This window comes from Octopus sinensis, linkage group LG7 (genome assembly GCF_006345805.1).
Source record: "Octopus sinensis linkage group LG7, ASM634580v1, whole genome shotgun sequence".
Classification (NCBI taxonomy): Eukaryota; Metazoa; Mollusca; class Cephalopoda; order Octopoda; family Octopodidae; genus Octopus; species Octopus sinensis.
The window spans coordinates 85,820,541-85,845,383 of record NC_043003.1 but is presented as its reverse complement, the minus strand read 5'-3'; the positions used below and the strand labels follow the sequence as shown (position 1 = coordinate 85,845,383).

At 34.5% G+C, this 24,843-nt stretch overlaps 1 protein-coding gene across 1 annotated transcript in view; it reads left to right on the top strand.

The window, feature by feature from the left end:
• Nucleotides 1–24,843, top strand: part of LOC115214450 (leucine-rich repeat-containing G-protein coupled receptor 5-like) — a 524,866-nt gene that overhangs the window by 457,225 nt on the left and 42,798 nt on the right. Inside the window, exon 21 of the mRNA XM_036504410.1 lies at nt 14,240–14,419. Coding sequence (XP_036360303.1) covers nt 14,240–14,419 — 180 coding nt within the window. The remainder of the gene's footprint in view (nt 1–14,239; nt 14,420–24,843) is intronic.

The window sequence follows — 24,843 nt, the reverse complement described above, 5'->3', positions numbered from 1 at the left end:
TGCATCCATATCATAATCCTTATTTGCATCCATATTATTATCATTATTTGCATCATTATTATTATTATTATTATTATTATTATTATTATTATTATTATCATTATCATCATTATCATCATCATCATCATCATCATCATCATCATCATCATCATCATTATTATTATTATTATTATTATTATTATTATTAGTACGCTAGTGCATTCTTTTAGTTAGCATTTTAGTTAGCAGGTGCTTTACCTTGATGTTTAGTGACAACATATTTCCTCAACTCTCAAAAATCTTCCGTAGGATTCTTGTAGAATATAAAATAGTACCTTCTGCAAGTCGACAATACGAGTTTCAATTCAAATCCCTTTCAGTATTTTAGGGAGAATTTTGGGTGTCGTACAAAGTGCTCCAATAAATACAGGAATTATTGTTATCTTGGTCTTCTAGTCTCCTCAGCTCTTGCTAGATCCTGATATTTCTAAATTTTTTCAATTTCTTTCATATCGACTCCGCTATCATAAGGAATTGCAAAAGATATGATCTTACACTGTTTATTTTGTCCTCTATGATCATATCTGGCATTCTTGCTTCAATAATATGATCTCAGTCTTTATGTTGAAATCAAACAAGACCTTGTAATCTTCATTTTCTAACACAGCCTCTGGTTCCCGTTCATAACACTTTACTGTTGCTTTGAAGTCACACACACGGCTAACCTTCACATGCACTTTTCTACCTATACCCTCTTTCTGCGTCCATATTCCTTCTGTGCTAGTATATTACACTCATTCAAAAGATGATTCATTTCCTGCAAATTCTACATTTACTGTCTGACTAAGTTTTGTCGATCTTTGCCTTTATCAGGTTTGTTCTAAGGGTTTGTTTCTGAGCTGTTATAACCAGCACTTCTGTCTCTCATTTCAAGTTTCCATCTGTCAGCTAGAGCCAGCGATCTTTATTTCCAACATTTGGTTTGTTTGCATGAATTGGCCATGTAGTTTCGTGTCTTTCAATCTATTTACTCCATTATTCTTCCTTTTCTCTTTGAATCCTCCTATTGTTTCGGACACTTTTTTTTCTGGTATTTCTGGTTGCTGATACTATGCTTTCTTTACTCCGCATAGCATAATTTTTAGACCCAGTATCATAGTATTAGCAGTGTCTTCCGCATTTATCAATCTTCTACCACCTTCCCTTCTCAGTAGAGTCGGTCAGTATTACTTTTAAAATGGAGTACGTTGTGCATCGAGAGAAACATTTCATGTAGGAGTTTTTCATGCCAACACTTTATCATGGTATTCTGTAACCCCAGTTTTAGCTTCGATTTTAGTATCCGATAATCAGGTCTTTTACTAGTATTTGTTTCTTCAGTGATTTTTTCAGATACACTCTCAAGGATATCGCCATTGTTACTGTATGTTTTTGGTGTTCCGCACGATGATATTTTTTACAGATGTACGTATGTATGTTTGTATATGTATATATGTACATACATAAGTGCGTATGAATGTATGTATGCATGCATGTATGTATGTATGTATGCATGTATGTATGTATGCATGTATGTATGTATGTATGTATGTATGTATGTATGTATGTATGTGTATGTCAGGTCACTTTCGAGTGCTACTGGTAACATGTAACCCAGTACTACCTGTTGCATGGTCGGGTCGTCGGCGACTAAACCGGCAACCCCACTAAGCTCGCTTGGTGAGGAGGGTGTTTATTGGACACCCTGCGGGATGAAAAACAAAACCCGTCAAAGGGCGGAGGAACTCTTGACAGTCAACGGCCATCCAATAAATGTCTTAAAGCTGTATCATGCGCGGGGACATAGAAATAATCGGATTGAATACCCGATCGCGCAGTTAAACCATTGGGAGTGAAGGACTCCTAGCCTTTGTCAGGGCATCCTTCTAGGAGAAGGCAACTCAGGTAACTGGGATAACTCCGACATAAAATCTGCGGCTCAGTGGTTACCGATGATGTTGACTTATTCTTCTTTTCGGATTGTGGCGGCTGTTGCTTAGTGAGTGGGATTGACTCAGTGCACAGCCTTTCCTCACTTAAAAAAATATCTTCTTGCACAGGCATTGCACGATAACAACATTGATTAAGCTTCGTGCAATGGCCATACTCGATAACGAGGAGGCAGCCACCATGTATGTATGTATGTATGTATGTATGTATGTATGTATGTATGTATATGTGTGTATGTATGTATCTATTTTCTTTGAGTTCTCTTAAGTTCTTCTTGAGAGAGTCCAAGCCTTGGCTAACAAAACAAGTCTTTTTGAGTTAAGAGAGTTCCCGGTGTTTGTAAATATGTAATTAAGTTAGTGCGTTGGTTGAGTTTTAGGTGCGCAAACTCAAGTGCATGCATCTAGTTATCTAAAGAATTTTAGATGAAGAATCTTCGGAATGTCTTACAAATCTACGGTGTGCCGCTAATAGATTGGATTTGAAGAATCCTCGTCAGTTTCTTTTGTTGTTTCTTCGAAAAAACTAATACATCTAGATTTTGGTGTAAACTTATAGGTCCATAACGTAATGTACTGTAATGATAATACAAATGAGAATTTATAGTCGAGGTACAAATTTTCTCGTTTTCCTGCATTTTGATGGTACGCTTACATCTGCTGGACAACTGGCCTATACAACAGAATATTAAGTCTGTATGTTTGCACCAAATTTCTGGCTTTTATTGGAGTGCTCTGCTAATATTCCTTGTTTTTAAAGGTGTTAATAAATACTGGTTCTGACATGCCTTTGTTGTATATGTCAGAGCGATCCTGCATGCGGTCAGCGTTGTAATAGCCTTTGCAACTACATCATGCTCCAAGGGCAGGCAGCATCAGACGTTTTGGCCCAGTTGTTGATGATGTAGGTAATATCCTCTACAGTGAGCTGACATTTTCTATTTCAACGTGGAGATTTAATAGTGTCTTTACCTCTTTTGTTCATCGGGTATTCCATAGCTATCTCCTGTTCTTTAATAGTAAAGGCATATCCTTCTAGGTAGGATGTAATATACCTATCACAGGCCTAGGAGATGCTACTCTTCCTGTAAAAGCTGTTGTTATCCTCTAGTTTATGGGATATGTGCCTATGCGTTGCTTTTTGTTGACATGATGCCTACATATATATGTATGTATGTATAATTGTATGTATTACGTACATACGTACGCATGTATTGTGTGTGCATGTATGTGTGTGTGTGTGTGTGTGTGTGTGTGTGTGTGTGTGTTGTGTGTGTGTGTGTGTGTGTGTGTGTGTGTGTGAAGAACGTCTGTAATACACAAATAAAGAAACAGGGAAATGTGAATCAGTTGAGATCACAGAAATAAGCCAAAAGCACTCTCTAAATTTACATAAATTGAAATGTATTAAGTCTGATTTCAAATGGCATCTGCATTAATGATACAAGTAATGCATTAAAGGCCGAAAATTGTTCTGAAAGCACCTAAAGGTAAGCAAGTGATGCTTTATGAATCAAAGGAAACAAGAAGCAGTATAAAAATCAGGAGAAGCAACAATCAATAAAATGAAAAAGAATCAAACCCAAAAGTAGAAAAATATGGACATTATTTTGTGAGAAAAATAAATCGATGCTTACATATAGAGCAGAGTTCATTTAAAATTACAAGCATTAAGGCAAAAATTATAATTCATGAAATGGAATGTAATGCTATAATGAATTGATAACATGAAAGAGAGATCAATGCATTGTTAATGATATAGCTCGATGGCTATCAGTTAAATGTCAATGATACAGTGTTATCTGTTAAACATCTTTAAGTTATTTGTATGAAAAGATGGAGATCAAACAATAATTTCAGGTTAAATCTGTTGAAATACCGAAAATAAAAATTCTTCATTAGCTTGTAGGAAGTATTGACATTAAAAAAACCTGGTTACACAGAAGCTAAATCAACAAAATTCAGAGAATGTACAAGTAAAAAACCTTTAATATTCCAATTTAATAGCAATGACGAAATTATAACCTAATCGACTGATTGATTGGGAAAATTAATATTCTAAACCATTCTCAGATATTGCTGATATTTCAGTAATACAAAAATATAGATACACATGAAATATTTTCCCGTAATTTTGTTCTTAGATTATTCAGGTTAAAAACTAACTCCCATGACCCTTTTGTTGATTTCTGTGACTTGTAGGAGGAATTTATTTTCAGACTGGAGATCTAGCCTTGCAACAGAAACCACACACGGACCAGATGATACTATTGAACTAAATGAGGAATTAAATCTGCTACCCATGAACAGACACAGTTTACATTATACTCAAATTATGGTACTTGTCAAGGTACCACACAGTGCGGTGGGACCCTGATTCACGAAGTTGCAAAACGAACTTCTTAACCACTCATTATAGCCTCACTCAGCAACTTGGTTATTTCAAAAGCAACAGTTTGTAAGAAGGTTGTATTAAATCGATTAAAGGAACCTCTATACTCTAATATTACTCGTTCTATTAACTTTGTGGAGATGGAAAGCAAAACATCCGCTGGTCTCTGTATTTAGAAAATAGGAAAACGAGGCTAAATTTCGAACGGCACTGTATTGCTTAGACTATTGAATTGACTTTCTATGATCGATTCTATTATTACAACAAATCAATGTTTAGCAATGATCTTATCTTACAATACAACAATATAGCTAAACGTCATTTCCATTAATCAGAACATTACTAGCAACAAAAAACCGTAGACGTCCAAGTCAATAGAACAGTAGGAAACCGGCTGAAGAGTCAGTAGACTAATAAACTGTTAACTGCATTATGTTAACTTCACTCCTTGACCATTCCACTTTGTTTGAAGAAGGTATTATAGGTTTTACAGTTCGATATTTGTGGAGATTTCGTGGGATGTCAAATAATTATAAGTAACGTGAGGAATAGAAAGTCTAGTGTTTCAGGCACTTGCTCTTCAAAGGTGGGCAGAAAAAGTTCAAGAATATTTTTTCATTGTTGATGACACAAAAAGTGAATGGTAATCTTAATGACATCGACTTCAGCCTATAAACAAACGCAAATACCAATATGAAACAGAAGTTCATTATATCAACTTTATATGATCCTCAACCCACATTCGTTGTAGACATGTTACACAACACAAAATATCGTATACTAAAGAAAGACGAAAGGATTCCTTGGCTAACAACATTGAAAATAGACGGCAACTGTGTTGCCGTTTATTTTATGTGCTGTCAACCAGACTAACAAATCTTCGTTTTTTCCCCTATCCTCTATATACGAGTATAAGCCCGAGGCTTTAGACTTTAGTAGTAGGCTTTAGACTTTCTACTCTCTACTCCTCGGAGCAGCTGAAATTCTCAACTTACCATGAATCCTCCTTTTGATTTAGAGTTGCAGGCGCAGACCCTCACCAGTTTCCTTGGGTTCTGAACTTTAAGCCATAAACAATGGCAGCACTGTGAAACTGATGAATGCTTTGTTGGATATAAACACTAAGTTTAACTTCATACTGGAAGTTTGATCTTTTTTTAGACTGTTTCTGAAAAATTACAAACTAGGAGCCACCAGGAATAGACTTGATTGTCAGGTAGTGGTGCAAAAAAAGAAAAAAAAACTAACATTTTACCTCCAAGCTCCCAATGCGATATAAATATCCCGATTTGGTTGGTGTTAACAGAAGCATTGATGGATAGCACTAATCATGAAAAGAGAATTAAGTAATTGACTCGATCAGTTTATAACAGGGAAAGGTGTAAATCTAATTATAAAAAATATATCAGTCCACGAATGACTAGTCATATACCAACCTATTACATCTGATATTCAATAGAAAGAGAAATCTGACACTAAATACAAATGGACAAAAGTCGTTTGATACTGGTTTCACTTTTAAAGTTATTGATTATTACTATTACAAATGGTTCAATGCAGAATTGGCTTAATACAGAACTTTCCTCTAATGATAATATTGATTTCTTACTCAAGAACAAGGCTGACTATAACAGGTAGCAATTGTCGAAGCATCCACACTAGAGAATTAATATGCTTAGTTTATCAGTCCCAGATTTCAAAGGAAGAGTCGATCCAAGCAACGTAAGCTTAGACCAGAGTGATGATAACTACTCTAACGCGTTATAAATATCCTGCTTATTACCTTCTATAATATTTGCATGTATTTCTTAAACGACAAGGTGCTTTAAATATATAAGGCAGGTGTGTAATGTCGGTCAATATGATTCAGTATATTTGCACTTAGGTTATTGATCTAAACATAGTCTATCCCGAAAGAATCTGAATTTCGAACTTAGAAAGAAACAAAATAATTTTCTAATTTAAGTACAATGTCAGCAATTTTGAAACTAGAGGTGAGTCGATACCATCGCATCCAATACTTGGTTGGTACCTTACTTTATCGACTCCAGAGGAATGAAAAGCAACGATAGCCTCAACAGGATTTAAACTCAGAAGAGAAAGTGCAGGAAGAAATGTTAACATTTTGTCCGATGATCTAACAACTCTTACAAGGCATTTAGTTCGCTGGTTAAAAATTTGTATCTTGGCAAATATATATAGTAATATATCTAATAAGGCTGCAGGCTTATAAGGGAAGCGAACTGGAATATATCAGGGTTTCTTCATAAACACTAAAAATGAAGGTGGATGGAAGCGGTTTCAGACGAAAATCAGTCTGGAATATTGATATTGGTTTCAAAATTTGGCACAAGGCCAATGATTTTGGGAGAGTGCGCAACTGGTACTTATTCCATTGACCCCAAAAAGGATAAAAGGCGAAGTCGATCTCGAAATGCTGCTAAGCATTTTACCCGACGTGCTAACTATTCTTCCAGCTCGCCGCCTTGTTTTTGAAGAAATGAAGAATTCTCTGTAGCTAGACTTTTACTTGAAATAAATTCTCTTTCCAGTTTCAGCGAATGGATATTTCATTTGTTCAATTAAAAGATCTATATACAAACTCATTGCATTACATAGTATAAATGGGTTCGGGTCCTGCCAAGAACAACTTTATCTTTTATTCCTCTGGGGTCCATAAAATAAAGTAATATTCAAGTACTGGGGTCGATGGTATCGACCACTCCTCTTAAGATTGTTGATCTTGTGCCTAAAGCAGAAAGTTCAAATCGGAAATCATTATCATATACTATAAGAAAGAAAGCGGCGAGTTGGCAGAATTGGTACAGCGCTATTTGTTCCCACTCTTTATGTTCTGAGTTCAAATCTCGCCAATGTCAAATTTGCGTTTCATTCTTTCAGGTTCAAAAATAATAAAGTACCAGCTCTAGTACGGGGGCGATGGCATTGACAATTCCACCCCATCCTCGAAATTATGGGCCTTGTGCATAAATCAGAAAATATTATAAAATATAAGGAAATATGTCATCTACTAACCCTTGAAATTGTGAATGGTCATATACGAAAATTAGAAACCATTGTTATATAACATAAGTGGCTGATTATTTCACAGACACTTCTACTCTTATCATAATCGATAAGAAGCATTTCGCTGATGAGGCCAAAATATGTCTAGAATTGTCTCTTGTACTTGCCGAAAAAATACGCCATTGACTAAAATTGTATGTTTTTTTTTCAGCGTGTAATCATTTCTAATTAGATTTTTAATGTTCTCTTCATTAAATGTGTTGACACTTATTTAATTATGGTTGTTTATGAATAGGGCATGCTGGAGTAACTTTAAATGGCTGAATATCATTATATAAATGGAAACATCGTTCCTTCTCTGAATTATTGCTCGTTCAAATGCAGTTTAAGGAAAAATAATTAGGATGAAGGAAAATAACAAACGCAAAGTCTTCTAATTTATTAAAATTACTCATTGATTAAAAGTACCTTAGAAATGACACAATGTAAATGAGGCTATAGCTGAGACATAATTATTTATATAATGGCAAAGAAATGTAGATAATTGCTCCAACTGGAAATGTTCTCTGATTGCGAAATTTTCTACATTCGAAGCGTTTCAGTAATTATGCGTTGAATGCAATTCTTCATTGTTTACCTTCATCATTGGCTTGAGTTGTTTACTACCACTTAATAATTAGTACATTTTGCAAAAACAAAAATTATCTTTTTGAAATTATCTAATCTTTTTTTTTTTTTCGAAGGAAATGGCTTTTACGTTTCATAGGAAGTATTTCATAAAAGAAAATACTTTCTCCTATTTGTAGATTTATTTGGTCTATGTGTTTACTACATCTAGTTAAAATCTAGTAATTAAATATTAAAAGGATAATGTCAGTGTTTATGATTTTAATATAGATAATAATAGGAGCTCTAGAACTTGCTCAAATAAGCATTTAACGCTTTTTTTGAAATTTCTCTTTTATTATTTTTTTAGCACCTTAAAATTGATGATGTGGCTGAAACGTTAGATCGTTGAACACAATACCTCTATGTATTCGTTCCATGTTTTTGCATTTTGAGTTCAAATAGTGATGAAGTTAAATTTTCGTTTCATGCTTTCAGACCTCAACAAAATAAAATATCAGTCACGTGAGGCGGGTGATATAATCAACTAATCCTTCCTGCAAAAATTTCTGGCCTTGCAACTAAATTAGAAGCAGTTATTTTTGTATATCTAGCAGACTTATTGGAAGGAAAACCTATAAAATAAATACAGGTATTATGAGGCGGCGAGCTGGCAGAAACGTTAGCACGCCGGGTGAAATGCTTAGCGGTATTTCGTCTGCGTTACGTTGTGAGTTCAAATTCCGCCGAGGTCGACTTTGCCTTTCATCCTTTCGGGGTCGATAAGTTACGTAACAGTTACGCACTGGGGTCGATGTAATCGACTTAATACCTATGTCTGTCCTTGTTTGTCCCCTCTGTGTTTAGCCCCTTGTGGGTAATAGGGAAATAGGTATTATGAGTATAAAACTGAGAAAGGAACTGTTGAAAAATAATTTGAATGAAAGAATGTAACCAGCAGCTTTATAAGCTTAGAGAAATTACCTCTAAAAATGACATGATCTATAGATTTTTAATAGCTACAATTATTAAAATAAAAATTACGAAGTAGTACATTTTTTTCATGTATGAAATTATTAAGAGTTATATTCAAAACAGATATGAAATAATACGATAAGTAAATGTATTCAGTATATCACACTTCTTCATATGAAGTTGTAGTCATGTGTGAAAGGATAATATTTCCTGGGTAAAGAGAATTTATTTGCTTGGGAGAATATACTTTGAAGATTAAGTAGGATGTTTTGTTATTAAAATATTTGCGATATTATTGGATGAACAGTTTTTAAGATCTTTAATTGATTTCTTTCAACCTTTTTAAGATAAAAATATGTTAAAGTAGGTTTTCCCTTTCTTTCTTCCTTTTAGTAACAGCTCCTCATGGTTGAGTAACATATCTACTTAGCTCCAAATGTGTGATGAGTTTAATATAAAATACACACATAGGCAATCCGTAAACAGAATCAGGGTTAGGCTTTAATGACAAAACTTACTAGTTTAAGAGAAGGTAATAAAGCAATGCTTGATGACGAAACATTTGTTAATTATGCTCCGTTAATTAGCTGCGTTAATTACCTCCGTTAATTACGCTCCGTTAATAAAGCCATGATACATATTTCGGGGTTTTGTTGTTATTTATTCACAGTTCCTCTGATCGAACAGAATTATTGGCATTGTTGTTCGGGTCACGATAAATTCATTTTTAAGACAAAGTGTATTTAGGAAGAAATTGCCATAAGTTTTCATCTTTTATAAAATGGTAAGGTGGGATAAGAAGAAGATTTGGTTAATATTTCCTTGAAATCTTGTGATCACGTACAACTCCTTCGTTAGCTCATCTATTTAGGATTAGATGGACATTTTGAATGAGCTTTAAGTTCGTTGTTATCGTCGCCGCCAAACAAGGGAAGAGATACGAATCATCAACACATCAGCAGATTATCCATCACCTAATAGACTCGGCCAAAAACAATACTACATTAGATATTCAGGAACGAAACAAAGCTCAGTACACAGCTGTTATTTTCAGTCGCATTGTTCTTGGATTTTTGTTGTGCATTTTTTAATAAATCCTTAGTTACATTTCAATTCAAACTGATGAAGCTAAAAACATCCAATCTTTCTACCTTAACTTTCAGTGCGTGATCCACAAACCACTGGTACTTGTTGCTTCTACATTCAACTCTTCTCAAAAAATTTCATATTTCATCAAAAGCGCAATTTTTGTTTTTGCTATCAAACAATTTATCGATTTTCTTTGTCTTTTGTGGAGTGGATTTCATTTTACTAAGCAGCTTCTCTAAGAATGTACTTATTTTCAACATAAGTATATGCTTTACTTCATCTTTAACTGCTCTTTGGCGACACGTATATATATATCCTTACCACATTCTCTAGCTGTATCCACGATGTTACTTCTGAAATGCTATTCTCTTTCAATATTAATAGCCTGTTCTCTATAATATACATTTCTATTTAGATATGACTATATCGCCGTTCTCCATTCACTTATCATCTACTAGTTGCAAATATCATTTGTTTATTACTTTAACAGATCCCAATAAATAAGCACGTTCTTTATTAAGAAGAACATCCGACGGTAGGACCTCCATTAACTCCTGTAACAGGCTTATTTTCATTTCATATATTATATTATACATTTGTGAAAATGAATAACGATGTTACTTATAGGTTCCCAACGAGTAAATCACTGATTGAACACGTCTTTATTAACAAGTACATCCGACGCTAGAATCTCCATTAACTCCTGTGATAGGGTTATTTTCTTTATTTTATTTTATAATGCATTTGTGAGAAGTAGTTGCGCATGGGTTTCTAACGGTTCGATCATTTGCTCACATTTCCGATGGCGAAAGTGACCAAACAGTGTAAGTGAAACTCGGTTGAAATAAATACATGTTTTTTTGGGGGGTTTTTTGTTGTTTTTTTGACACACCGATTTATTTGCGAGATAGTAAACTAAATCCCTTGCATTCGAACGCAAATGTCACTCGTTCTTTCGTCTTCCACCAAAGGCCACTCTGTATTTCCTACCTTAGGAGAGATCAGTTCCAAAGTATTAGCATCGATATATTCAATGAAACACTTAAATGTAGTGCCTGGCTATGGTCGCAGTCCAATGAAAGAAATCAATAAAAGAATGAAGGAATAAAGTATTCAGATACACACATACATGCGTGTGTATGTGTGTGTACGCGCGCGTGCGTCACAACATAGGGAATATGGACGGAGTAGATGTCAGCACTTTCAAAAGGCTCTTGGGATCTTTTCCCTTTGAACGGCAGATCGAGAAATTAATTTTTTATAACTAAACACTTTCAAACTTCGGACACTGGCAGAATGTGTCATATAAAACATCTTTTACTCTTAGTGTTGTTGAGAAAAGTTTCTATTGTCAAATTTATTTCGTGTTAAAGTTGTCGTATTTCGGTAATTTCAACCAATCAATGACGTGTATTCAGCTGAATAAAATTACTGCCGTTGTTTGTCAACAACAACTATCGGCGGTGTATTTTTCGTTTGTCACTGTTATTTATGACATCGTTCGTGTGTTTGTACTGGTTTTAGCTTTAGGGTTATAGGGTTAGGGTTAGGTTTTTAGAGTTAGGGTCTTTCCGAAAATAGTAGCTGAAAAACAAGAAAAAACTAAAAACAGTAGAAATGCACGAACGATTATGGTGGTGCCATGAAGTAAACATGCTTCAGATACACTCGTTTATTCATACAAACGTAACTGAGATGAAATATGTCATAAATAACAGTGAAAAACGAAATATACACTGCCGGAAGTTGTTGCTGACAAACAACGGCAATAATTTTATTCAGCTCAATACACGTCATTGATTGGTTGAAATTACCGAAATACGACAACTTTAACACGAAATAACTATCAAAATAGAAACTTTTCTCAACAACACTGAGAGTAAAAAATGTTTTATATGACACATTCTACCAGTGTCCGAAGTTTGAAAGTGTTTAGTTACAAAAGATTAATTTCTCGATCTGCCGTTCAAAGGGAAAAGATCCGGCTCTTGGACTTCTAATGCACACATATTTCAAAATAACCTGCATTGCAGTAGCAGATACAAATATGGACAGCTATATCAAGCCCCTTCATTAATCGAATACCATGCACATGGCTGCAATACTCATGCCGATGATTCAATATGACCACCGTCAAATGCTTGAAACCAGTAAACGCATTAAAGAAAATGTTTGATTAGATACTAGAAACGCGACTTTATTACTTTCAGGCTGCAAAGCGACGAACCGGGAGGATCGTTACAGAGTAACGTCAGTAAAAGTTCTTTGCGTTATGTTTTTAAGTTCTGAGTTCGAATCCTACCGAGGCCAACGTGCTTTTCATTCCTAACGATGAAATTCAAGATAATATAAAATACTAGTCATGTACTGGGGTCGATGGTATCGAAATACTAATCCAGCCTCAAAATATCTGATCTTGTGCCTAAATGAGAAACTATTTCTTTCAGATTCTATTCTTGGCACACTCTGTGATGAATAAATATTAATTGATTAAATTAAGTAATTATTTTACTAATTCATTTAATTAATTGAGTTTTCCGGGTGCGATTGGATAGAAACGGAAGCTCATCAGGTGACATATAACTTGAATTCAAAATGTACAGTCTTGTTACACGGTATGTCACTCTAATCTATATACATAAATGTGTATTGGTGTCCGGGTGTGCTTGGGGTTACTCTAACTCTTCCAACACTGTCCAACCGATTTTAATGATTTTTGGCACATAGGTAGATCCCTGAAGTTCAAATAAGCCCTGAATTTTTCAAAAATTCGATAATGCGCAGTTGTCAACGACTTGAGTGAGCTCAATCGGGCAATTGAGTAGAAATTCCCATAACGATGTTATTTTTCCTGCAGCTTTTGCATTTTTTATCCGATTTTGATGAAAATTGATGAGTGAGCGAGAATCATGGTAGTGTGAGTTGATGTCAGTATATGGCGTTGACAAAATATCGATAATTGCGCCTGAGCCTTGGTTTTATAAAATCAATAGGCTTTTTGCGTACAAATACCCATAGGGATTTTATCTTTGGTCTAACGTTTATATTTTTTATCCGATTTTGATGAAATTTGAGATGTAGGTAAATTAAATTTTGTGGTAGGGGAGACGGTAAAGGTGCTTATTTAATTCAAAAGGGCTTGAAGAGGGCACAAATGCAAATAAGCATTTCCTTAGAGACATCCTTATCGTTTTTGTAGAAATTTTATACGTGATTACACTTCATGTCCATTAGTTGATGCCAGCTTGAAGACATGACAAAAAATCTATAATTGCGCATGCGCGGAAGATTTTAAGAAATCAATAGGCTTTTTGCATGCAATCACCCCTAGGATTAATATTGTATGCTGTAACTTTTACAGAATTCATCCGATTTTTATGAAATTTCACATTTAGATAAAGTTTATGGTCGGAGTTATGTAGTAGAATTAAAATTAAACTGGTGAGAGGCGGAAATCGTCAAAATTCACTCACAATAAAATAATGAACTGATTATGAAGAAAATTGACCCATGAGTAAGATTAAGCACATCGATTATTCATATAATGTATTGTGATTTAAAGTCAATGGGATATTTTCATGTAAATGGTCACTTGGAATCTATTTTATGACATAAACTTAACATTTTCTTCGGATTTTGCTGAGATTAAACACGCTGATCAAGTTTGTACAGAGGGTGGCATTAAGGGGAGAGAAATAAACAAACATCACTCTCAACGGGTCGAGGTACACCCAAAACTTTGGCTGCGATTTCAGACGGTTTAGTATGTAGGAGTATGTCGAAAGCGTTAACCTGGTAAAATCCGTGCTGAAGTGGGAATAACTTCAACACGGAAAATACGAGCAACGCCGGGTCCAACAGCAAGTTCTACATAAATGGTGCACGTGTCTATGAAACACTCAGTCACTTTCACTTTCTTACTAACTCAATGAGCAAGTAATTCAGTTTATCGAACATCTGAACTCTCTTTTCAATCTGTCAACCGACGGAAATCCTTTTTACGTCATTCTGTAATTAAACAAATGTTCTTTTAGTCAATAAAGGTAAACTCTAATTCGAGGTAGTTTTTTTCTTCTTTTTTTTTGCGGAAAGTATTTGTTTTTTACTTTTTAAGTTGCGGGGTTGTTTTCTTCTAAATAATATTTTATTTTGTTAATTTTTTTTTCCTTTCCATTTTACATAGGTGAATTCAAGAAATTTGCGTTAGATTGGCAGACAAGTACGTGGTGTTTGGTAGCAGGTATACTTGGAACGGTTTCCAGTGAAATGAGCGTATATACACTCACTATTATTACACTTGAGCGTTTCTACGTCATCACACACACAATGCAGCTGGACAAACGCTTATCATTGAGACGTGCAGGTAACACAATTTATCATTAATCAATATGTACATTAATCAATATAGTTACAAATAAGTCTGCGCTTCAGTGGGTTAAACACACACTGACAAACTATTGCATACACGCACACTTGTAAATATACACATCATGCACACATAAAGAAAGCATCTGAATTATCTATAAAAATGCTATCTATATGTGTGTATGTATATATATATATATATATATATATATATATATATATATATATATATATATATATATATATATATATATACATACATACATACATACAGGGTGGCCCAAAAGTAGGTTTACAGTTATTCAACTGTCTCTTTCGCATTCATATATCAGCAGTTTAGATCTTAATTATATAAAAAATATGAAACCATTATTCTATGCTAATTTAGGTAATTGTAGGACAGAAATTTAAATATAATAAAATGTTTTAAAAGAAATTTAAAGTGCTTACATGATGCCTGTCAACCTACTTTTGAACCACCCTTTATATATATATATATATATATATATATATACACCATTCCTTCCAAATTCTTCACCGTGTGGTGGCCATTGAGGCATTCGTTGATGACGTAAGCAGGCTTTGCCACTGATCTTGATCTTCTGCTGCCCTCTGTGAATCGGCGAAGTTGAGGTCTGTCCATTCTTTGATGATAACCCAGGGCGACGACCGATCCAGTGTGGCTTCTGGTATGGTTACCATCATCATGAATGTATCATGGCCAAGTTAACTGGGCGCTGTTCATTCCTTTCCAAGCTGTTAGCCACAACCCTATGCTCCTACTTCAGACATGCCTTGGCTCCGAATACTCGGCCGTTGACCTGAACAGGTTCCTTTTGTCCTAACTGGTGACTTCTTGAGAAGCCTTACTCAAAGTCTTTCGCCTAAGTGGGATTCGAGGGTGTAGAGCTAGGATCCATCAAGTGAGAGATTAGAGGTTGAATAGGGACCAGTGATGTTTGTCCACCTGACCACTCCTGGCAAGATACAGCTGCCAGACATCAACCTCTATTGAGAGCCCACTATGCTCCATATATCTATATATATACTCCTAGGACCGAAAGTGTTGCGGATTTCGGATTTTGTCGAATTTCGGTGTATTTATATATTTACATCAATAACATGGGACAGCTTGGGCATGTCTAAACACACTCTCCGTTTATATGTCATAATATAACTCATAAATATACCGTAAATCTAGTTAGATATGATTTTTCAATAATTTTTTTATACATAATACCATCAGAAAGGTAAGGATATCCGTCTCCACCTTCGATGTCATGTTTTGATTAAATGAAAAAAGTTTACAGTGCACGTACGCTATTTGTATTTTATTTTTTACTACACAGGTATTAGGTTTTGTGTAAGTTATAAAAATAAAGCATTGAACATAATTATAGGTAAATAAAATGAAAACTGGAAAGTTCGGTGTTTTATTTTTAAAGTAACGTACAAGTAATGATGCTAGTCATGTTACACTCATACGTGAAGGTGAAATTCAGGTTTCACATAAAAATTACGTGCTTAGTGTACAAAAAGAAGAGAAAACAAATCGTGATGATCTCTGCTTACAAACTCACGTTCATAACAATATACAGCTGCTGTACCTGGTGGAACCTTCCCAACATTTTGTGGAATTTTCCATTTGTGGTGTGTCATGTCCGCCTTCAAAAAACTTTCGGATTTTGGAGAGTTTAAGATAAAGGATTTCTAATATATGTTCACACACACACACACACACACACACACACATACGTACATATGTGTGTGTATGTGTGCGTGTGTGTGCGCGTGTTTGATGAAGCAAATCTATGAATAGTAATACGAACTAGAGAACATTATAATACTATAGCAATCTTCATCAGAGATATGGAAAGTTGTCTGTCCGTTTATATCTATATTCCTTGTCTAGAGTGCAATCTTTCATTCAAAATATGAAAGCTCATTGTGACCAAATTCTATTCTTATGTCCTGGGAGAATTGTGTTATGAAAGTATAAGTACATTTTTACGGATATATATAAACACACACACACACAAATATACACATATACAGACATATACACGTGTGTATGTGTGTGTGTGTGTGTGTGTGTGTGTGTGTGTGTGTTTAGAATGCCGGTAGGTAATAGTTAAGTAGGTTAATTAAAGCTCCCTTGCCAATGCTTGCATAGATATGTATGCTTCAACTTCTGTACATGTATGAATTCTTGCATATTTATAAATGTGTACGTATACACATACCGCAGGCTAAACTTCTGTTTATGCAGGAATTAATTTACAAAATAATTAATTAAAGGCGACTTGCTTTTCAAGATTACTATTTAGACACTTAACATAACTAATTGCACTAATGCTTATGAGAGCAACTATAAATATATAATCAAGACAGAGAGAGAAGTTGTAGGTTTTAAAGCGATTCTCCGCCAATGTATGTATGAATGAGAGAGTCTATGTTTGTCTTTCTGTATATATTTATATATATATATATTATATATATATATATATATATTATATATATATATATATATATATATATATATATATACAAAATACAGTGTACTTTTAAACACATGAAGAATTCACTCGTGGGATTCAACACGCTAGAAAAAACAGCTAGGTTCTATAACCACAAAATTAATTAATTTCCATTTCCCTTTGATATGATTATATATATATATATATATATATGCGTACATGTGTAGGTGTAAATGTAAGTACATGTATAAATATATGTATATTTGTAAATATATATATACATATATATATATATATATATATATATATATATATATATATATATATATATATATATACATATGAAGAATTTTAGTATGTGTGCAGAGGCGTGCAGAAATGATGTAATGTTGCAATATAATTTAAAAATCTATAATTAGAGTTTTGTAATGGTTATTCTAATTTTACTGAAAACAAATATCAGTTAATTTACTAGATTTAATATGTGTGTGTGAGTGTATGTATATGAACATATGTGTGTGTGAGTGTATGTATATGAACATATGTGTGTGAGTGTATGTATATGAACATATGTGTGTGTGAGTGTATGTATATGAACATATGTGTGTGTGCGTTTCATTGTATGCTTCTTTTGTGAATACGTGCATCTACGATATTTGTTTCTAAAAATTAGTTTCAAATTTTGGAGCAACGCCAGCAGTTTTGGGGACGGTGCCAAGTTGATTTCATCGCCCCAGTGCTCGACCTCTAAAGGATGAAAAGCAAAGCTAACCTCGACAGAATTTTTGCTTCGAACACAGAGTTGGATAAAATGTTGCTAAGCATCTTATCCGTTATACTAACGATATTGCCGGTTCACCACCTTTTAATTTTTGTTTCTAAAAAAACACTATAGAACATTAACATCAATGTAAGAAAGGACTGGGGAGTATGCAAGCATATATATATATATATATATATATATATATATATATATATATATATATATAAATGAAAGAATGGAGTTGAACGACAAATTAACAAATTTCCTTTATTTTCGACATATGTTTCGAAGGCTGCATATTCCTAATTAATTTACTAGATTTAATTTACTAGGAAATTTGTTAATTTGTCGTTCAACTCTATTCTTTCATTTATTCATAAATTTAATAAAAATACACACACATTTCCACACGAAAACACGTAGTCTCTGCCCTAGGCACGTAACTTCAACCGTGTTATTTCTGATGTGAATTTGCTACCCAGGTATCGGTTAAACGAATTATCCATAAAAAGATATTTCATTTTCCTACTCAAATATATATATATATATATATATATATATATATATATACAAACATACATACACATATATATTGCCTCTTAACGTTCTGAGATCAAATTCTGCCCAAGGTGACTTTTCCTTTCATCTTTTCGGGGACGATAAAATAAGTACCAGTTGATTACTGGAGTCGATGTAATAGACTTACCACCTCCCCGAAATTGCTGGTTTTGTGTTAAAATTTGAAATATAAAGGGTGCACGTTATACGGTGAAGAAACATTATCTGGTTTACAACTCGACATGAAAAGCAGAGATGGTATATCATTTTTTGCATTTAATAAAGTGACAGCTATGTATTGATTCCATCGTGAATGTGTGTGTGTGTGTGTGTGTGTGTGTGTGTGTGTGTGTGTGTGTGTGTGTGTGTGTGTGTGTGTATCTGTGTTTGTGCCCCATTCCCATCAAAAACAGTTGTTGGTGTCCTGCCATCCTCATATTTGAGCGGTTCGGCGAAAGAGGCCGACTGGATTAGCACTAGGCTTGAAAAGAAAAGTATTGAGGTCGATTGTTTCGACTTAAACCCTTTCAAGGAGGTGCCTCAAGATGGAAGAAATCTAATGACTGAAACAGGTAAAGGATAAATGAAAACAATGAAAAAAATATGTAAACGCGCTCCTTTTGTTCCACCGCTAAGTTTTATAATTAACCACACGAGGCCAACTGCTGTCACAGCGAGACTTTACAGGAGACTTAAAATTTCAAGCAAATTTATTTTAATATGGGATAGGACAGCCTATGTCACTAATTACTTGAATTCTGCGAGGTATGGATTCGTACAAAGTTTGAATTGTTTCCAAAGCATTTTTTGTCCATTTCTCAGCTAAAACAGTCTCGAGTTCCTGTAGTGATGATAATGGAGGATATCGACTCCTTACTCGTTTTTCTAAAATGCACCATAAATGTTTAATAATATTGAGATCTGGGGACTGTAGCGGCCAGATAAGATGTTCAACTTCACTAGAATGTTCCTGGTGCCATTCAGTAACAACTTTAGCTGTGTGAACTGGTACATTATCATCCTGAAAGATTGCATTTCCCTCCAGAAACAGTTCTGTAACCATAGGATGAATTTGATCAGATAAAATGCCTAAATAGTCTTGACTGCCATGAAAGGAAACCATTGCACCGGCGGATTTCCAAGATATAGCCCCCCACCCAGATCATCACAGATCCTCATCCATGTTTAACAGATGGAAGAAGGTAGTCTGGGTCAAATCCTTCTTTTGGCTGTCTCTACACGTATACTCGGCCGGTGGTCGGAAATAAGGTAAAAGATTACTCAACCGAGAAAATAACATTCTTCCACTGCTCTAAGGACCAATTCTGTAGGTTTTTACTTCACTCTAAACGCTTTGCAACGTTTGTTTTCGAAAGTAGAGGTTTTCTGAATGCAGCACTCCCGTGAAATCCGGCTTTGTGTAGCTCCCGGCGAACAGTTTTTGCGGAAACTGAGTTATTGCTCTGCAGCAATTTTGGGAGTTGAACTTTTGTGATCCTTTCCAACAATTCGCGTAAGCGTCCGACGGTCCCTATCTGAAAGTTTTGGTTTTCTTCGGGGCTTTGTTTCGACGAGGAGGTTTTTCCCTCTTTCTCAAAGGTTGTCATTACTTTCGAGACAGTACTCCTTGATACACCAAATATTTCGACTGTTTTTGTTACGCTAGCACCTGCCATATAAACACTAATAATAAGTCATAAACATAAAAATAAACAATCTTTTGACGGTTTTATAGATATTTCAAAATTATGATGCTATGATGCTAGGTGTTTCCATTATTTTGTCCAACCCTTGTATATTCTTTTATTCTTTTACTTGTTTCAGTCATTTTGACTGCGGCCATGCTGGAGCACTGCCTTTAGTCAAGCAAATCGACCCCAGGACATTTTCTTTGTAAGCCTAGTACTTATTCTATGGTCTCTTCTGCCAAACCGCTAGGTTACAGGGACGTAAACACACCAGTATTGGTTGTAAAGCGATCTTGGGTTGGGGGACAAGCACAGACACACGCACACACACATACAAATATATGTATATACGACGTTTATATCTATCTATATATATACACACACAAATATATATATATATATATATATATATATATATATATTATATACATACGACACGCACTCAGACAACACACACAAATATATATATATATATATATATATATATATATAATATATATATATATATATATTATATATATGTTGATTCGTTAGCTACTGCACGCATTTTTTTTCTCTCCTTCTTTCTGTGTTTTTCTCTCTCTGTGTATCTTTCTGTTGAAGAGCGTAGGCTCGAAACGTTAAAGACTTGTTTTATTTATATTTCCTGAGCGCCATACTAATACAATTGTTCGTTTGTTTTCCACCTGCCTTCGTCTTTTGTTTATTTTCATAAAGCTTCCCGTTATATATATATATATATATATATATATATATATATAGTTTCCGTCTACCAAATCCACTCACAACGCTTTGGTCGGCCTGAGGCTTTAGTAGAAGACACTTGCCCAAGGTGCCACACAATGGGACTGAACCCGGAACCACAGGCTGGTAAGCAAGCTATTTACCATAAAGCCACTCCTGTGCCTATAGCTACTCCTGAGTCTATAGCCACTCCAGCGCCTCGTTATACAAGTACACATATATTCGAGATTCCCTCTTGCTGTTCACTTATTTTATATAGACATTGGTCATAGTACCCACAATTACTTTTCAGAACTTTCAGTAAGTAGATGGCTCGATTGGACGAATAAAGATGTATTTTCTGGGATACGTGTGTGGTTAGTTATCACACGTACGTACACACACACCGACGCACACTCGTACACACATAGCATATATCTATCTATCTATCTATCAGTCTATTTGTCTACCTTTCTATCTATCAATCTATCTATCTTCTTATCTCTCTCATTCTCTCTCTCTCTCTCTCTCTCTTTCTGTATATATATATTTATATATATATATATAGTGTGTGTGTGTGTGTGTGTAGGTGTGTATATGTATGTCAGTGCATGTAGGGTAAGTATGTATGCATCTATTAAATATTGTATATATATATGTACATATATACATGTATGTATATATATATATATGTGTGTGTGTATATATTATATAATATAAATATATATATATTCATATATATACATACATATATATCTATATATATATATATATATATATATATATATATATATATATATATATGTATATATATATATATACATAGATGCATATATGTCTGTATATACAGCTGTCTGTTTAATATGCATATCTATATGTATATATGTATATTTATATATGCATGTATACATATATATATATATACAAGTTTATATATGCGTATCTACATGTATATATGTATATCTTTTATTATGATCATATTTCTGTGCGTATATGCGTATACATATACACATGTGTATATGCGTGTATGTGTGTGTGTGTGTGTGTGTGTGTGTGTGTGTGTGTGTGTGTGTGTGCGTGTGTAAATCTGCTAATATAATGCAGATTTATCGTTCATGCACTCACTTAACAGCCGATTTTATGGAAAGAAATCAATAATTATGTTAGAATCATATTTCAAGTGACAAGGTAATCAAATACATTGGAATAAATGAATAAATGGAATGAATACATTTACAAGACTTTGTAGACCATTTTCCATTTGCCGGTATCTTTCTGTGTTTGTATGTATGTCTATATGTGCGTGTGAGTGTTGTTATTTGAGTATACGGTTGAGCATCTTTTTTTTTTTTTTTTTTATAAGCGCTATGCTTTTTCGATTAAATGTCAAATAAATCCCGTGCGACTATAGATGGAAGTATATTCACTTCACATCTCTCTCTCTCTCTTTCGTTCTCTCTCCCTATCTCTTTCTCTCTCTCTCTCTCTCTCTCTCTCTCCCTCTCTCTCTCTCTTTGTATCCACAGACTTACTTCGACAAACACAGACGTGCCGACATATGTGTATGTATGAGTGAGAAAGGCGGCGAGCTGGCAGAAACGTTAGCGCGCAGGGCGAAATGCGTAGCGGTATTTCGTCTGCCGCTACGTTCTGAGTTCAAATTCCGCCGAGGTCGACTTTGCCTTTCATCCTTTCGGGGTCAATAAATAAAGTACCAGTTTCGCACTGGGGTAGATGTAATCGACTTAATCCCTTTGTCTGTCCTTGTTTGTCCCCTCTATGTTTAGTCCCTTGTGGGTAATAAAGAAATACATATCTGTATGTATGAGTGAGAGAATATAAATTTGCAAATGGGCGTAAACGGCGTCGAGCTGGTTGAACCATAAGCTCGCCGGGCAAAATGCTTAGCGCTATTTCGTCCGTCTTTACGTTCTACGTTCAAATTCCGGCGAGGTCGACTTCGCCTTTCGTTTTTCCGGGGTCGATAAATTAAGACCCAGCTGATCATTGGGGTCGATGTAATAGACTGAACCCCTACCCGAAATTGTTAATTTTGAACTAAAATTTGAAATCAATATAAAGGGTGCATGTTATACAATGAAAAACATATGATGCAGAACTCCACATAAAAAACAGAAGTGGTATATAATTTTTTTCATATAACAAATTGTGGCAGCTATCTATGAATTCCACTTTGCTCGGTAGTTCTTGTGAGTCCTCAAAACTCATAAGTAACTTTCATCCCTTAGGGTATAAAATTATCTGTATGTGTCCTTTTATATGCTTATATATACATTGATGTCATAGGAAATTGAAAACTTCGGGAACGTGAAATAATTCTTTTTGGTAAGATGATTCGAACCATACGAAATTAGAAATGCTAGCGAATTAATATTGTTTTTTTAACCCAATATGTTAATTCTATTATTAATAGCTTTCAAATACATAGCTATAAGCTTAAATATATATATAATATATTATATATATATATATATATATATATATATATATATATATATATAGATATATATATATATATATATGCTAGAAGCTAAGCCTGGTTTCACTCGGTCGGTTTGGACGATGTGGCTGTAAAAACCTGTTCTGTGTAAGTATTCAAATTGTTTGGGCACGCTTACGTTAACAAACAATTTTAGAATGACTCTTTTTTCTGTCAAAACGCTAGAAATAGCTGACCAACAAAAATAAAATAACTAATATTCAACCAAGTCCAAAAGTAAACCCAAATACTAAGCAAACAAAGATGAACCATCCCACTTCCATTGCGCGCGCGTATGCGCACACATACAAACACACACACACGCACGCACACGCACATTCACACACACCCTTTTACATACACACACATATATTTACACAGAGCTGAAACGCTGTTTGATTTATTTTTCAGCGTACAATTTTCATCATCCCACTACCAAGTATGACATTAACCCTTCCTTCCTTATTCATCTTTTACTCCTTCCTTTCTCATTCATAAACACAAGAGTATTTTATAGTAGATTATCTCGGTAACCATGGGAGCTATGAAAAATACAAAGCCCAGCATCACCACCGGATCATTCTACACATCTGTGTCAGTTTTCGCGCAATTCCACCCAGTCGTTTGACCGTCAACCCCAACACAAGACAGAATCGCCCATGTCAAATTTATATGCATAAATATATATATATATATATTATATATATATATATATATATATATATATATATATATATATATATATATATGTGTGTGTGTCTATATATTTATGTATATATAGGCACATACTCACACACAAACATGTACATACAGGATGATTGAAAAGTAACTCTATTCTAAAATACATATAAATTATTCATTAATTGTAATTTTTTCTCAAATTTTGGGGGTTTTTTTAAGTATGAGAATTTAATCTGTAATCGTATTGCTCTTGTCGTTCGTAAATGGTTGAATACCCACTTCTCCAGGAGATGGATGGATCGTTGTGGTCCGCATGAGTGGCCACCCAGAAGTCCCAACTTAACACTTATGACTTCTTTCTTTAGGGTGGGTTAAAGGAACGAGTCTATCGTACCAAACCAAAGACTTTGGAAGAACTTGAATGGCGTATGTAAGGAGTTGAGTCTTCCACCCCACAAGAGTTCCTGGTGAAATCAGTTGACGCAATTCTCTGGCGACTCAAGAAGCTGGTGGCAACACCTGGAGCCCATGTCGTATTTTAAATAAAAAAAGCCTCCCTCTCAAAGCCTTCCTCTTTGTAAAAATTACAATTAATAAATAATTTATAAGTATTTTAAAATAGGGAGTTACTTTTCAATCAACCTATATATATTAAAACAGAAATGAAAAGGCAAACGGTTTGACAATACTTGACAAGGACATTTAATTTAGCTATATAATAAAAACAGAACTATACATGATCTCTAACAGTTGTTTCTACAACATCTCAGTTATTGGAACACCATGTCGAGCGAGGATTGCATTGGTCCTGAATACTGTCATCAGAAAGGGAGAGGTTTAACAGATGTAAATTGGATTTCTCCTCTGTTTCGCGACAAAATGAACTACAATAATATCATTTATGAGTAATGATCCTCCACTGTTACATCTGTTTAACCCCCACCCTGAGGACTGGACCTATGAAATCCTCGTTCGACACTATGTTCCAGTAGCTGGGCTGTTCTAGAAACAGTTGTAAGAGATTATGTATGC